Here is an 18,034-nt window from a genome sequence, read left to right on the forward strand (position 1 = left end):
ATGAAACTCACAAGAAACATCTGATTTAGCAAACACAATAGATCCCTTCCAAATATATAGTATTGTGTGTGGTGGCTGCACCCTTTAGTTGTATAGCTGCCTGCATGTCATGCAGAAACTCCACTTACATATGCTTTGTGAGTCATCACCCATGCTGGGGTGGGCTTTTCAGGATGTAGCCGCCCAAGTCACCCGTGCTCCTACAGGACACCTCTTACCCATGCCCTTGTAAGTAAGCCCAATAAACTCCTTGTCTCACAAAGTTGTTAAAGGCCAAATAACTGCTTCTGGGTAAAGACTCTATTTTAATCCATTATTGAGTTATTGCAGGCAGTAGAGACTGAACCCAAAGCCCCAGGCATGAAAGTCACTGCTCTCCTGCTGGGCTACAGCCTCAATCTTCACACTTCTGGTGCCTTGGCAGTCTGTGGTCACAGTGCTGTCCTCACTTAAAGCAGCATGGGAATGAGAGACTTCAACGGGTTTGGATTTTCTGCACAGAGTTGGCCATGAATGTGCTGACTGCTCAGATCAGAGGCAGGATTTTAAAATGTGACTGATTTGATTTATTGCAACCTTTTCATGTAGATTCATGGAGGTTGCCGAAGACTATTAAAAAACTCAGATATTTATGTTACCGTTCATAATTGTAGCAAAATTACAGTTATGAAGGAGTTTTCAAGGGAAAAGGACTTTATGGTTGAGGTCACTACAACACATTAAAGGGTCTCAGCTTTAAGGGTTGATAAGCACTGTGTAAAGCATGTATTCACCACAGTCACTGTGTAGACTTCCTCCCTTGCTGGATGTCCTTACTTCCATTGCTTCCTGGGACTTTTTTTCCAATTATTTTATTGATTACATATCACCACCCTCAAAAAAAAAATCATTGCTCTTATTATTCAATTAATCTAAATTTTCAATTTACACTATAAAAGCACATTATTGTTTTCTTTCTGGCATTTTCAACAAGTATACTATATTGGAGTTTAAGATTTTAAGGCTGAAATCAAAGTTTCAAGCTAAACCAGTCTTTTACACTGTACTGTTTTCTATGATTAAGAAAGTCTGTTCATGTGATAACACTGAGATATGTTCATCACACTGGCAAATGATAACTTGTCTCTGTGGCACTCCAGAGAAAGCATCGTGTTGACCCTGCCCCATGGGAGAAACTGTCTTACCACCTGCACATCAAACTGAAGCCTCACAGGTACTGGGTGAGGACTGGAATAGAGCTGTCTGCCCAGCACTAAGGGACTGTCTAAATATTATGACAGTTCTGGCCAAGCTTGGATTATATAATCTTTATTTCAAAACTCAAGTTAATTTCTGATTAGCTTCTGGTAGTAACTAAAATATTTTATCTTACTTGTGTTTAATAATCCAATATAAATTTTGCCACTAGTGCTTCCAGTCATTAAACCAGAAATAAGTATGGCTGTATTTTTACTTTCTCTTATAGTAGACAGGAAGATATAGGATCTGTAGGTAAGAAATGAATTCCATAATGCTGCATTTCAATGGCTAAAGTCATTTCTGGCCATTCTATTGCAACATACACATTTTCATTTACAGTCTCAGAATGATTAAAAGAGGAAACCCTTTCAAATCTATATTTTAAAGAAGCAATTAATTTGTCAAAGAAAGAAAACTAAAACAAACAAAATCCAGCAGTATAATGACAAGAAATGAATTAATTCCAAGGAGGCTTTTCTCATGGGTGTCTGACAGTGTCATATGTGTCTCAGTCTTACAAATCTATTGGCTCTTTCATAACAATTCTACAAGGGCCTTTTGAAAACACTTTAATAGACAGGTGCCATTTTGAACTTTTATAAAGAAATCTACTTATTATTGAAGTTGTTTTAATGCCATGCTGTGGTACTATGGACACCCATGTGAAATGACAGCTGTATTGAAGTTGTTTTTTAATGCCATGCTATGGTACTATGGACACCCATGTGAAATGACAGCTGTATTGAAGTTGTTTTAATGCCATGCTGTGGTACGATGGACACCCATGTGAAATGACAGCTGTATTGAAGTTGTTTTTTAATGCCATGCTATGGTACTATGGACACCCATGTGAAATGACAGCTGTATTGAAGTTGTTTTAATGCCATGCTGTGGTACGATGGACACCCATGTGAAATGACAGCTGTATTGAAGTTGTTTTTTAATGCCATGCTATGGTACTATGGACACCCATGTGAAATGACAGCTGTCCTGTGGTCTCTACAGAAGGGTGACTTCAAAGTTCCCATGGATACTAAGATCTGTAGATACTCAGGTCACTGTACAAAAGAGAAAACCTATGGACAACCTCGTAGATTATTTAAAATTATCTCTAGGTCAATTATAATATGATATAAGCTATACATAAATGTCTGTTTCCCGTGTTGTCTGGGAAATACTGAGGAGAGGAGAAAGGTATGTCTCTAATGTAGACAAAGTTTATTGTCCACAATTTTTGATCAGTGGCTTGTTAAAACAACAGATGTAGTCATAGTATCTTAATTAGGATTCTAATGCTATTATAAAACAACACAGTCAAAGCAACTTGGAAAGGGAAGGGTTGATTTGATATATACTTCCACCTTACAGTCTTCATTAAAGGAAATAAGGGCAGACCTGGAGGCAAGATCCATGAGCAGGGGGGAACCTGGAGAAACACAGTTTACTTGCCTGCTCCTCATGACTTGCTTAATATACTTTTTATATTTTGGGACTATCTTCCCAAAGACAGTCCAGCCCACTGTGGACTGGGCCCTTCTGCATCAATTGTTAATCAGGAACATGCCCACAGACTTACCTACAGCCAATATCTTGGAGACATTTTCTCATGGTAGGTTCTTCTTCCCAGATAACTCCAGCTCAGTGTTTCTCAGCTTTGCTAGTGCTTTGACCCTTTGACACAGTTCCTCATGTTGAGGCGCCCCCCTAACCATAACATTATTTCTGTTAGTACATCATAACCATAATTATGCTACTGTATGAATCACAACGTAACCATCTGCTATGTAGATGGGCTTAGGTGATCTGTGTGAAAGGGTCTTTCAACATCCCAAAGGGGTTGAGACTCACAAGTTAAGAACTGCTGCTCAAGCTTGTGTCCAGTTGACAAAAAAAAACAAAACAAAAAAAAAAACCAAAAAAAAAAACAAAAAACAAAAAACAAAACAAACAAACAAACAAACCAGGATATATGTTGTTATGAAAGCCTACCTGTAAATCTTGGGTAATAGTTGTAGCTATTCTTGAATACAGCTACAAAAATTAAACTAGTAGATGATAAGATCACATTTTAAAACTGAAACTGTTTTAATGTTGCAGAAAATTAAACCAAGAGAAAGAGAGAGTTCGGTTAACTCATGAAACTTCCCACCCCTCAACTCTGAAAGACAGAAAACTGAAGAGCGGATGTCAAGTTCACGAGACCTCTGTTTTCACCCAGCCTCATTCAGGGAATCATTTTCCTGTCTGCACATATGTTTCTCTGTCTGGTACATTTGCTGGAAATGTATCTTTCTTCCCTCTCTCTGAAAGTAGGACAGTTACTACGGGTTCTATAGACATCTGCATTTCAGAAATAAGGCAGAGGGCTGCACACAGGGCTTGGTCCGGGAGATCAGATAAGCAAGACTCAGCTGTGGCTTCCTTCACCAACGCTCCTACTCTCTCCAGGGATAAACTATGACTAAACCCATCTGAATTTGCCCTAGTTATCTAAAACTGACTCAGCCACATTTACTACTTGCTTCCTCTGAAGAGAGTTTAAAGGGTTAATGAGATAATGCTGCCAAAGGCCAGGTCTTTTAATGAAAGCTTCTAATTATAAGGGAAGCATCTCTAGGCATGCATATAGCTGAAGCCTGACCTTGCATCTGTGTCAAAATGCTCCAGAAGGAGGTGACATCATCACTCTAGGTGAGAGCTGTTTTTTTTTTTTTTTTTTTTTTTTTTAAGAAGTAAAAATGATTAAGAAGTAAAAACCAGGCTTTGAAGGAAGAGGTGTCCAGGAGACAGCCGCTCTGTTTGTGAGGATGAGAAAATGTTCTTTAAGAACATGTTCTTAAAAAGAAGTTGACACAGACACCCAGGCACTTTTCCACCTGGACCAGCAGAGAACCTGGGGCACAGGCCTAGTGAAGTTGCGCTATGAGTACCCAGAGCACAGAGAGTGCTTGGCAGTGGTGCCTGGGCCTGTGTCAGAGAGAATTATGATCTGCCTGGAGAAGGAAGTTCTGGAAGATCAGCTCCACAGACTCTTTTACACCTGGACCAGAGGTGAGCCTAACACATAGGCCCAGGGAGGGGACACCGTGAGTTCTCAGTGAGCAGAGAGTGCTGTACTTGCTGAAAAAGGGTCCTTTTTGGCCTACAGAAAGAGCCAGGTTGCCTCCACTAGTACTCAGGACCAGTGGGCAGAGGACTGAGCTCCCAGAACAGCCTCACAAGAGCTCCTCAGAAGAGCGCACAAAGACAACTGAGTCACTGCCACCAGAACTCACTTCTCGCCCACAAAAAAATGGAACACTCAGAAGCAATTTTCTTCCTGAACCCATGGGCCCTCAGATCCATGGGAGAGACAGGTGCCAATCACTGGCAACAAGACCACATATAACCACAGATAACAAGATGACAAGAGGAAAGCGAAAGAACTTAAGCAATGGAAACGAAGACAACCTGGCAACATCAGAACCCAGCTCTCCCACCACAGCAAGTAGTGGATTGCCAAACACTCCAGAAAAACAAAACTCAGACTTGAAATCATACTTCATGATAATGATGGAGATCTCGGAGAAGAGCATGAATAACTAACTCCCTTAAACAATTACAAGATAACACACATAAACAAAAAAAAGCTCTTAAAGAGGAAACACAAAAGTCACTCAAAGTACAACAGGAAAACACAACCAAACAGGTGAAGAAATGGAAAATAGAAATAGAAACAATAAAAATAAACCCAAAAAGAGAAAACCCTGGAGATAGAAAACCTAACAAAGAAATCAGGAGTTCCAGATGCCAACAGACTACAAGAGATGGAAGAGAGATTCTCAGGGTCTGAAGACAAGATAGAAAAATATAGAGAAAACAGTCACAGAAGATGCAAAACCAAAAAGCTCCTAACCCAAAAGATCCAGGACACAATGTGAATACCAAACCTAAGGATAATAGGTGTAGAAGAGGGCAAAGAATATCAACTAAGAGGCACAGTAAATATCTTCAACAAAATCATAGAAGAAAACTTTCCTGCCCTTAAGAACGAGATGACCATGAACATACAGGAAGCCCACAGAACTCTAAATAAATTGGACCAGAAAAGAAACTCCTTCCAACATATAATAGTCAAAACACTGAATATTTGAAACTAAGAAAGAATCCTAAAAGCTGTAAGGGAAAAAGGACAAGTAACATATAAAGGCAGACCAATCAGAATTACACCCGACTTCTCAACAGAGACTATGAAAGCTAGCAGATCCTGGACAAACATCATACAGACCCTAAGAGAACACAAATGCCAGCCCAGGTTACTAAATCCAGCAAGACTCTCAGTCACCATAGATGGAGAGACTAAGATATTCCAGGATAAAGCTAAATTTACACCATATTTGAAAACAAATACAGTCCTACAAAGAATAATAGATGGAAAACCCAACACAAGGAGAGAAACTACACCCTAGAAAAAGCAAGAAAACTACTAAGCAAGAAAATAACTAAGCAAAAAAGCTAATAGAAGAAAGGCAGATAGACATAATTCTACCTTTAACAGCAAAAATAGCAGGAAACAACAATCACTATTCTTTAATATCTGTTAACATGAAAGGACTCAATTCCCCAATAAAGAGACATAGACTGTCACACTGGATATATAAACAGAATCCAGCATTTTGCTGCATAGAGGAAACTCATCTCAGAGATAAAGACAGACAATACCTCAGAGTTAAAGGCTGGAAAAAACCTTCCAAGCAAATTTCCCAAAACAAGGTGGAGTAGCCATTCTAATATCAAATAAAGTAGACTTTCAACCAAAAGTTATCAAAAAAGATAACAAAGGATGCTTTTTACTCATTACAGGAAAAAATTATCAGGAAGTATTCTCAATCTTAAATATATCTGCTCCAAATTCAAGAGCACCCATATACATAAAAAACCCTACTAAAGCTCAAAACATACATTTCACCACACACAATAACAGTGAGAGATTTCAACACCCCACTCTCATCAATGGACAGATCATGGAAGCAGAAACTGAACAGAGATGCAGAGAAACTAACAGAGTTTATGAACCAATTGGAATTAAGAGACATCTACAGAACATTTCACCCTAAAACCAAAGAATACACATTCTTCTAAGTACCTCAGGAAAACTTTTCCAAAGTTGACCATATGGTTGGTCACAAAACAAGTGTCAATAGATATAAGAAGACTTAAATACTCCCATGCATCCTATCAGATCACCATAAAATAAGGCTGGTCTTTAATAATAACAAAGACAAGAAAAAGCCCATATATACATGGAAGATGAACAATGCTCTACTCAGCAATAGCATGGTCAATGAAGAAATAAAGAAAGAAATTAAGGATTTTCTAGATTTTAATGAAAATTAAAGTACAACATACCCAAACCTGTGGGATAAAATGAAAGCAGTATTACAAGGAAAACTTGTAGCTTTGAGTGCCTCTAAAAACAAACAAACAAACAAACAAACCCAAAAAACAAGCAGACTGGAGAAAGCATACAAAAGCTGCTTGACAGCACAACTTAAACCTCTAGGAAAAAAAAAAAAAAAGATGCGCCCAAGAGGAATAGACGGCAAGAAATAACCAAACTAAGAGCAGAAATCAACCAAGAAGAAACAAAAAGAACCATACAAAGAATCAACAAAACCAGAAACTGGATCTTTGAGAATATTAACAAGATTGACAATCCCTTAGCCAGATTAATTAGAGGGCAAAGAGAGAGTATCCAAATTAACAAAATCAGAAATGAAAACGGAGACATAACAACAAAAACCAAAGATATTGAAGAAATCATCAGATCCTACTACAAAAGCCTATACTCAACAAAACTGGAAAATCCAGAGGAAATGAATAAATTTCTAGACAGATACCAGATACAAAACTTAAGTCAAGACCAGATAAACTATCTAAACAATCACATAACAACTAAAGAGATAGAAGCAGTCATCAAAAGCCTCCCCCTCCCCCCCCAAAAAAGCCCAGGACCAGATGGGGTCAGTGCAGAAATTCTATCACACATTTATTGATGACCTAATACTAAAGCTCTCCAAACTATTCCACAAAATAGAGTCAGATGGAATACTACCCAACTCATTCTTCAAAGCCACAATAACTCTCATTCCTAAACCACACAAAGACCCTACAAGGAAAGAGAACTTCAGACCAATTTCCCTTATGAACATTGATGCAAAAATACACAATAAAATTCTTGCAAACCGAATCCAAGAACATAAGAAAACGATCATTCACCATGATCAAGTAGGCTTCATCCTTGGGATGCAGAGAGGGTTTAATATATGAAAATCCATCAATGTAATCAACCATATAAACAAACTGAAAGAAAAAAAAAAAAAAACACATGGTCATCTCACTAGATGCTGAGAAAGCATTTGAAAAAATTAAACATCCCTTCATGTTCAAAGTCTTAGAAAGAGCAAGAACTCAAGGCCCATACCTAAACATAATAAAAGCAATATACAGCAAACTAATAGCCAACATCAAACTTAACGGTGAGAAACTTCAAGCAATCCCACTAAAATCAGGGACTCGACAAGGCTGCCCACTCTCCTCTTACCTATTCAAAATAGTACTGGAAATCCTGGCCAGAGCAAATAGACAGCAAAAGGAAATCAAAGGGATACAAATTGGAAAGAAAGAAGTAAAAACCTCACTATTTGCAGATAACATGATAGTGTACTTAAATGACCCCAAAAATTCAACCAGAGAACTTCTACAGCTGAAAAACAAGTTCAGCAAAGTGGCTGGATATAAAATTAACTCAAACAAATCTGTAGCCTTCCTCTACTCAAAAGACAAACATGGGGAGAAAGAAATTAGGGAAAAGATACCCTTCACAATAGTCACAAACAACATGAAATACCTTGGTGTGACTCTAACTAAGCAAGTGCAGGACTTGTATGACAAGAACTTCAAACCTCTAAAGAAGAAAATCGAAGAAGATCTCAGAAAATGGAAAGATCTCCCATGCTCATGGATTGGAAAAATCAACATTGTAAAAATGGCCATCTTACCAAAAGCAATGCAATCCCCATCAAAATATCAACCCAATTCTTCATTGAGTTGGAAAGAACAATGTGCAATTTCATCTAGAATAACAAAAGACCTAGAATATCGAAATCCATCCTCAACAACAAGAAAACATCTGGGGGAATCACTATCCCTGACCTCAAGCTATATTACAAGGCAATTGTGCTAAAAACTGTATGGTACCGGTACAGAAATAGGCACGTGGATCAATGGAATATAATAGAAGATTTAGAAATGAGCCCTCACATATATGGTCACCTGATTTTTGACAAAGGAGCCATAAACATTCAATGGAAAAAGGACAGCCTATTCAACAAATGGTGTTGGTCCAACTGGCACTCAGCATGCAGAAGAATGAAAATAAACCCTTTCTTATCTCCTTGTACAAAGCTCAAGTGCAAGTGGATCAAAGATCTCCACATTAAACCAGATACACTGAAACTATTAGATGAGAAAGTAGGGAAAACCTTAGAACACATAGGCACAGGAGAAAATTTCCTGAACAGAGCACCAATGGCTCGAGCTCTAAGGTCAAAGATTGACAAATGGGACTTAATGAGATTGCAAAGTTTCTGTAAGGCTAAGGACACTGTCAAGAAAACAAAACAGCAGCCAACAGATTGGGAAAAGATCTTTACCAACCCCACATCAGATAGAGGCCTAATATCCAAGGTATACAAAGAACTCAAGAAGCTAGACACCAGAGAATCAAACAATCCTATTAAAAAATGGAGTACAGAGCTTAACAAAAAGTTCTCAATTGAGGAATATAGAATGGCTGAGAAGCATCTAAGGAAGTGCTCAACATCCTTAGCCATCTGGGAAATGCAAATCAAAATAACCCTGGGATTCCACCTCACACCAGTCAGATTGGCCAAAATCAAAAATTCAGATGACAGCAGATGCTGACGAGGTTGTGGAGAAAGAGGAACACTTCTCCACTGTTGGTGGGGTTGTAAACTAATACAACCACTCTGGAAATCAGTCTGGTGATTCCTCAGAAAATCGCACATAGTAGTACCCGAAGACCCAGTTATTCCACTTCTGGGCATATACCCCAGAGAAGCTCCAACATACAACAAAGACACGTGCACCACAATGTTCATAGCAGCCCTATTTATAATAGCCAGAAGCTGGAAAGAACCCAGATGTCCTTCAGTAGATGAATGGATACAAAAATTGTGGTATAGTTACACAATGGAGTACTACTCAGCTATCAGGAACAATGCCTTTATGAAATTCTTAAGAAAATGGATGCATCTAGAGAATATCATCCTGAATGAGGTAACCCAGTCACAAAAGAACAGATATCATATGTAGTCACTCATAATTGGATACTAACCCCAGAAACAACTCACAGACTGTGTGACGTTCAAGAAAAGGAAAAAAAATAAAATAAAAGAAAAAACATTATGCTTAATCCTTACACACCAGAAAACTTTGACTAATTCCAGGTTACATCCTGTTTTACATGTACTTTATGCTCATTGTAACTAGTAAGATCTTAATGAACACTATCAAACCTTAAAAAATAAGTCAAGCACTGACAAAAATGTATTCGTATACTTTTATGCAAAAATGCTTAAAATTTGTACATTCATCTTTGTTTTTAAATTAAAGTTGTTCAATAAAAAGAAAGAAAGAAAAAGACTAGCCAGCACAGAAGGTCAATTCCTTTTAAATCTATTTTCTGTTTTTCTGATGTAGATAAATAGATGAGATTAACATTCTATGTCCACAGATCTCAGAACAACACCCAGAGGAATCTGGAGGACCCCCCTCCTGCACTACTCAGTCTGGAGCTCACTTAGACCAACAGTCAGGATGCCACAGTACATCCCAATGTACTGAGCACAGAGCAGACAAGCTTCAGTCTTTCAATGACAGAAAATAACCAATCTCCAGTTCTCAATAACAGCCTAACAAACCCCAATTCTACACGCTAAAAAAAAAAAAAGTAACCAGCTAATCATGTCCTTTTAAACAGGAGTATGTTACTTTATTTAAATAGAAAATATGATGTAGATCGTACAAAGAGATTCTGAAAGAATAAATTACTCACTGTTCTATGAACATGACTTTAGAATGAAGTCTTAATCAGCTTTTAAAGTCATTCTTTTTCAGATGTCAAGCCTAACAAAAACAACTTTAAGAATAAGATGTTTTAATTCTCATGTTACATGACTTTACAAATTATCAGCAGGTATTCTTTTTTAATACTCTGGAAACTTGTTATTCCTTAGGCATACTTTATATTTAACTTAAAAGGCGCATTTAAGACACTGGGATGGACTTAGGTAAAGGCCAAGGGAAGTCATTTCCAAAGACATTTCAGAATCATTATTATTGGAATACAGTGAGTTATTAATCAAAAGAATTAGAGCAGCTACCAACAGAAAACATAGAACGTTGGGCCATATATGTTAATATAGTTCAGTCACAGTATTTACATTAAAATTACAGGTACTTTTATAGTCCCCCCTAAATAAGTGCTTTAAAATAAGTTGAGTTATTTTATTTTTAAGACTTCTGCTTACACGTTCTGAGGAGATAACTCAGTTGACAAAGGACCTGAGCTTGACGGCCTGTATCCGAGTAGAAAAGGACCTGAGCTTGACGGCCTGTATCCGTGTAGAAAAGGACCTGAGTTTGACGGCCTGTATCCATGTAGAAAGCCAGGCAGCTGTGAAAGCTGCAGTTGTGATAGCACACATTGTAATCCCAGATGCTGTTGCAGATGAGATGGGCAGATCTCACTAGAAGAGGGACCCCATGTAAAACTCTAAGGTATGTGGTACTTGAAGAATAACATCTGGGGCTGATCTCTAGATTTCATGTGCATGCACTTACACATACATGTGCATTCCCATACACACTTGCACATTCACAGAACACTGCTGCAGGATTTTGCATGTATTCTGCCATCACATATGGAGAGGAGTTTTTTTCTCTTCTTCTCTTTGTAAACCTGTTTAATAGTATTAAATTCACTGTGCCAAAGATGGAAGACAGCTGGCTTTTAGTACCAGCTTCATGATTCACTAACCAAGACATAATAGTGATAATAATAATACTAATAAAGTAGAAACAACTTTCATTTGGATCCTAGTATTCAAAGTTTATTTCTTCATGTATGTTACTCATTTCCATTGTATTGTTCCTCGAACTTGGTTTTCTTACTGGAGAAATGTCAACATTCAACCCCTGTTTTGCCTTCACAGAGATGCTCTGAGACTGACAGTCCAAAGGCAGTGCCTGTACCCAGCATCACAGAATGAGTGCTGTGTGCTCATGTGGAAGCCATTCACATGAAGGGTCAGTTTTACTGTGTGTGTAAACAGCAGGGCTCAGAAGAGAAAGGAGGGGGAAACTAGGTTAGTAGGTCTGTTATGTGAACTGGATTCTGCAGCATGCCTCCTATATCTCTTGTGTCCTCAAATACTAACTAGGTCACAGAGGAACACTAGCCTGATAACCACAGGTCTGTGATGGAAGGACGCTGGCTAAAGATGGGTTGTTCTAAGAAAGAAGAGCTGGCATTAGATGATTCCAAGCTGTCTTCCAAACATCAGGGCTGTGTAAGTTGCTAGCACGTGCATTAAATAAACAGTAAAACCCAGGAAGCTTTGCTTTTCTCTTGGGAAAATACTTCTCCAGAAAATAGTTTCGGACACTTGTAAAAACTAGTTCCTTCTACATTTGATACTGGTTTGGGGCATGTCTGCTGTATTGACTTCCACAAAGAACTTACAAAGTATTTGTTTTGTGGGGACTAAGCAAAGGAAATGGAATGAATAGAAACTCCGGCTGAATCAGTAGATAAAGCCCTAATACTAAGAAGCTGGCAATAACTTGAAAAAACAGCTTTAGCAACTAGAAACTGACAAAACTTGGTAAAATCAAAACAAAACAAAATCAAAACATTTACCTGATTCCTTACTTCTGCAGAGGTAGAGATATGTAGACCTGATTGTAAATTTTTGGTAATTTGGGGGTGATTTAGAATTTCCTGTTCCTATTATTTTAATAGCTCTTCTCGAATTGGTCTCATTTTCCACCTTATTTCCATAACTACACTCAAATTCAAGTCATCTGGGACTTCAGAACAGGAACCATCTCAGACCTGTATAACTGCTTGTATTCTTATGTTAATTTGGCTCTCCCAAAATGCTCAGAGTGTTTGCAGGTAAGACACTCAGGGATCCTGCAGCCAGTTGGTTCTGATTGGTAAATAAAAATGCTGACAGCCAATGGCTGAGCAAGGCAGACAGAGCCAAGACTTTTAGGATTCCCAGGCTAGAGAAGAGGAAGAGGAGAGGAAGGTGAAGACCCAACATGCTTGGAGAAGGAGAGGAAAGACACCATGCCTAAGAAGGTGCTGGACATAGAGCATAGCCACCATGTAGGAGGCGGGGAAGAATGGTCCCAAGAGGGCTGGCTGCCTTGACCGGGTCCAGAGCAGTAAAGATAGAACATAGATTTTAGTAATTAATAACTCACTATTGGAAGGAGGTGGATTAGCCACATGGAGGTTGGGAAGTAGCTCAGCCATTGAGCTATTATAGACATATCAAAATATAAAGACCGTGTGTGTGTGTGTGTGTGTGTGTGTGTGTGTGTGTGTGTGTGTGTGTTTCATTCAAGAACCCAGAACATTGGGTCACGTCGTGAGGAATGAACCACCAAGGAGATCAATGGGGTCAATTTGATAATTTAGTTGGGCACTGCTACAGACTTGTAGGGTGAGGCAGAGAGGGAGACTTCTGAAGGCCTGGCCTGTTCTTTTCAGAGGAAGAAACCTGAAGACTTAGGGTCTGACCCCTCACTGCCTTGTTTCTCTGTCTTCTCTATTTCTTAGAAGCACACGGGTCTGCTCAGGCTGCCATTGCCCCATCCTACAGCCTGAGGCTGCAAGCAAGGAGAACTGTTCCTCTTATAGCTTCCAAGTCTACATGTCAGATTCATAAAGGACTGAATCTCTGCAGATACTTCCAGCCTTTAAAACTACCAACCTTCAAAACATGCTGGAAATGTTGTTACCTCTGGAGATCTCCTTATGCAGGCAAACTGCTCTATAATGGTTGGCTCCTAGATGGGCACGCCTAGGTCATCCAAGAGCTTTCCAACTCTGCTGGGGATATAAACTTTGGTTCCCATGCTTTGTGTAACAGATACTTCACCAGCCAAGCCACCTTCCCAATCTCCTGTAAAACACTGCTACCAATGTGACACACACATGCTACACACACACACACACATACACACACACACACACACACACACACACATAAAGCATACATTTTTTCTCACATGTACACATTCCACACACACACATAAAACACACACATATGCTCCTTTATACACATATACACACACATTCTCTCACATACACACACACACACACACACACACACACACACACACACACACACACACATATTCAAGTCAGTCTAGAAGCTTGACCTTCAGTTTATAATAGTTCTATATTTGTATGAAAATAGAAAGCCTTTCTATCATAATTTCCTCTTAGCACCTAGCAACAAATGTAGGTAGAACCTGACTAGTGAGAAGTAAAGACTACCAAACCCAGAAAGAATTTTAACTGTTTATTGTTGTTTGTTTTGTTTTAGAGACAGAATCTCACATAACTTAGGCTGCCCTGGAACATACTATTTGACACAGAAAGACCTAGAACTCACAATTCTTTTGCTCCAGCCTCCCAAATGATAGTATTATAGGGACTATAGGTATTTACCCTCATACTTGGCATGTTTTCAAGACACATTGACAACCAGAAATGCATTTACCTTGGCGATTATGTCGATAATTTCAGAATAACTATGGCATCTTCTCACACAGGATCGAGCCAGAAAGTCTTCCACCAGCCTTGTTCCAATACTATAACCCCTGTGGATGAAATGAAGTATAAATTACCTGATAGATAACAAACTAAGCCCAATGGAACAGGTCAAATTGTTTTAGGTAGTGATTTTGTGTGTGTTCTGTGACCACAAAGGCAGAGATCAGCATATCCAGGAAATATTAATTAGTCTCTGTGAGCAGCGGAGTCTAACTGGAGGTGAGACTGGCCCAAACTTGACTGCGGATTCAGAGAAGGATGCTTGCCTGTGGCCTAATATTGCTCATTGTTAGCTATTGTGAAACTGTAAGATCCTGGCTAACTTGTACTTGGGAGTGTGACCCTGGACACTCAAGCTTCTCATAGTGTATTCATCATGACAGAGGAGCTTCATTTACAAGAGAAGCTGGGTAAGGAAGAGGGGAAGGGCCTAGAGAGACATATTTCACTGCCTCTAATGCTTTCAGCTCTTAAGTTTGTTAAGTTTATTTTTCTTTCTCTTTCCCCTGTCTCCCTCTTCTCCTTCCCCCTCTCTACCTCCTCCGTGTGTGTGTGTGTGTGTGTGTGTGTGTGTGTGTGTGTGTGTGTGTGTGTGTGTGTAGAGGTTGGTAAGCAACTTCAGAAAAACACAGTTTACACTCCATAGAAACTGGAATGATGGTTCCAAGGGAAGGTGCATATTTACCTACTACTGACTCCACCTAAGCCACTACATCTAACAGTCACTAAAGTAAAATTCAGAAAGCTCTCACTGAGGTGTCATAACATATTGGAATAAGTGGATACGATGGCCCAGCAGCCTCCTTGAACAAGACACCTGGAGGCACTTACATTTCTAAGGATACCAAGATGCCACAGTATTTGTCTTTTAAGATATCTAATCTAGTTATAGAAATAAGCCCTTAAGATAGAAACAAAAAGGAATATTATTTTTCCTAATAATCAGCCAAAATAAGGCCTCTATTTTCACAGTAATACAGAAAGAGACAAATGAAACTATTTGGACAGAGTAATAGAAAACCTAAGAAAATCAGTTATTATTTCCCAAGGCCTTGTGCCTTGAAACCTAAAATTTGGGAAGATCTCTGGTAGTTAGGCAGTTATGGAGAAATGGATTTGAGATCAGAGTCCTTAATAATTCACCAAGTCTACTAATATGTACTATTTATTAAGAGCAGGCCATCTGTGCAAGAGAAAGAGATGGCTCAGCCATTAAAGGCTAGTCTCAGAACCACAAACATAGGAGCAGGGTGGCTATTCCAAATGACAGTGAAAGAGAGACATTAAAAGTCCAATATTTGCTAATTATTATAATACACAGCCAAAAGCTCAGCCATGGTGCAGAGAGATGAAAATTCACATACTCTACACACAGTTACGTATATAGTTGGCTTCCACAAAAGGGTACTTTTATACAAAATACAAATCTATATGTGATCTATAATGTATGAAATGCTCTCAGGAGCTATTCAAAATATTCTAATGGGAAGCCTTTTTGCTATAGCATCTCAAACTTTACTCTTTTCCTACTATTACATTCTTAACTGTTGACCTGTGCACTCAGCTCTCCAAACATATTTTTGTTTAAATAGGGGAGTTCCTTTGTCTTCTACCGCTAGCCCACAAAATCATACAACATGAACTAACAGAAGTTAAATAACGTGGAATCATTTCAACAGATGTTCCATTAGACGGTCATGTCCCAAGCTAAACAATGATGTCAGCTCTCATTACCTCACACAGCTCAGCTGAGGGAGGGAAGGAAGAGGCTACAGGAGGCAGTTATCAAGAAATGCAACAAAACTATGTGTATTATACCTAGAAAGAACTCTCCCTTAAGAAGAATACACGCACATGGAAATAAAAGAAAACAGGAATTTAAAACTTTTTTTTTAAAAAAAGCTTTTCCTTGTGCTGACGATCTCTGTCTTCTCCTGGAAAAACACCATAAACCCTCTTTAATACTCTTAAAACCCTAAGCTCAAGCTCCCCTTTACCCTTCTTGAAAAAAACTTTTAACACATACATATTTCCCCGTCATTATCCTGCCATAATTAAGAGGTAAAAGCTCTAGCGTTAGGAGAGTTTAGATGGGAAGGGCAGTTGGATGATGGGGAGGAGAACAGGACATCGGATTGTGTCAACAAACCCACGGTGTATGAAAAAGCTGTAAAAAAAAAAAAACCTGACACTTAATAAGCCAATGCGAAATATGACTACAGACTGTCTGGGGAGGTGACTCAGTTGATGAAGTGTCTGCTCTGCACACATGGAAGCTGAAGCTCAGGTCACCAGCACATACGTGACATCCAGTGGCATGAATGTGTAACCCTCCCACCAGGGGAATCGGAAGATCTGGTCAGCTAGCTTTGCCAGGCTGGGAGGTCTGTGTTCAGTGAGATATCTTGTCTCAAAAAAAAGTTAAGGTGAAGAATTGGCAAGATGGATTAGTGCGTAGAGATGTTTGTGCTCAGGCCTAATGACTTGTATTTGAACCATAAAATTGGAGGATTGATTCAAATCTCCAAAGTTGCCCTCTGACTTCTACATACATGTTGTGGGGTGTATGCATGAGAGCACACATGCACATACCCCACAATCCTACACAAACACACACACACACACACACACACACACACACACACACACTACACTACACTCCTAGATAAATAAATAATTTCAAAAACAAGTTTAAAGACTGTACCATATGTGGGTGTTTGCAAAACATAGATCAATCAAGGTAGTATTGGCCTTGAAGTTTTCTTCCTACTGGCCACGACCAGTACTTGGTGTTATGCAGGCTGCTTGGAGAATTGTCACTAGCAGTCCTACTCAGCTGTGCGATCTGTGAGCACCAATACTGGCCAGCCATGTAACATGTGATAATGACAAGTCTGTTATGTGGTAACCACTCTTGGACGAACTAGATTTGTTGACCTCTCCATGGGAAGAAATTCATGTTTAAGACTGTAAACCCACTCAGAAGCCTGTGGATGGGGGCATTCTAGACCCTACTAGGGAAGCTACTGTTGTTTTGCTACATGAACATGATGGGCATATCAAACTGCTTCATAAACAACCATGTTTGTATCTGTCTAATAGTACTGCTGCTGGGTTTAGTAAGAGAAGCTTTGTTGTTGTTGTTAGTAATGGCTCAGGTATACTCAAAATTACTGAGAAAAAATGACCATTGAATGCCTAGCCAAAAGTAGGGTCTCATTAACCCTCCTTTCAAGGCTTAGTGAACACTGAAGATGAAGAAGTGGAAAGAACATAAGAGCTAGAGCGATGGGGAGAGGTAAGGAATGCCAACATCTGGGCTAGAAGTGACTATCACACTTTCTGCAGCTGTAACTAGCCATTTGTATAAAAGTGTACCAATCAACACTCTGTTATAAAAGGGGGAGGAGTTCCTTGAGTGTCAGTGTCAGTCTTCTGTCTTTATGCAGGTAATAGTTGATGGGGGGGGGGGGGGGATTTTGTTCAGTAATATAACCACCACCGGTAAGGTGCTCATTTTCCATAGAAAACCACAATGAAAGTCACAGGGTATACAGATATGAAAGCAGAGGGGTGGCTAGGAGAGAAAAGGGAGAGGACGAGAGGAGCACAAGCAAGGTTAATGGAATAGCTATACCAAATACACTGTGAACATGTATGAAAGAGTCATAGTGAAACCCCTTATTGTGTGTAATACATATATGCTCATAAAGCATTTAAAAACATTAAAATGAATGATAATATTTCCATAACTTGATGATTATATACTTACTTGTGGGAAATTAGAAGGCTGAATATAAGCTGGCAGAAACTTCACTAGTGAAATAAAAAAAGTGGGTGGGGGGCTTTATTTATAAAAGAAAGAGGTTGGGTTTTTCT

The 18,034-nt window shown here is 39.0% G+C and overlaps 1 protein-coding gene across 1 annotated transcript in view; it reads right to left on the reverse strand.

The window, feature by feature from the left end:
- The window catches only part of TRAPPC3L (trafficking protein particle complex subunit 3L), a gene marked incomplete at both ends in the record, with an annotated part of 50,021 nt that overhangs the window by 29,179 nt on the left and 2,808 nt on the right, over nt 1–18,034 (reverse strand). The window contains one exon of the mRNA XM_080938210.1: nt 14,103–14,202. Within this exon, the coding sequence (XP_080794336.1) occupies nt 14,103–14,202 (100 nt within the window). The remainder of the gene's footprint in view (nt 1–14,102; nt 14,203–18,034) is intronic.

The sequence above is a fragment of the Micromys minutus genome, assembly GCF_963924665.1.
Source record: "Micromys minutus genome assembly, chromosome: 25".
NCBI lineage: Eukaryota > Metazoa > Chordata > Mammalia > Rodentia > Muridae > Micromys > Micromys minutus.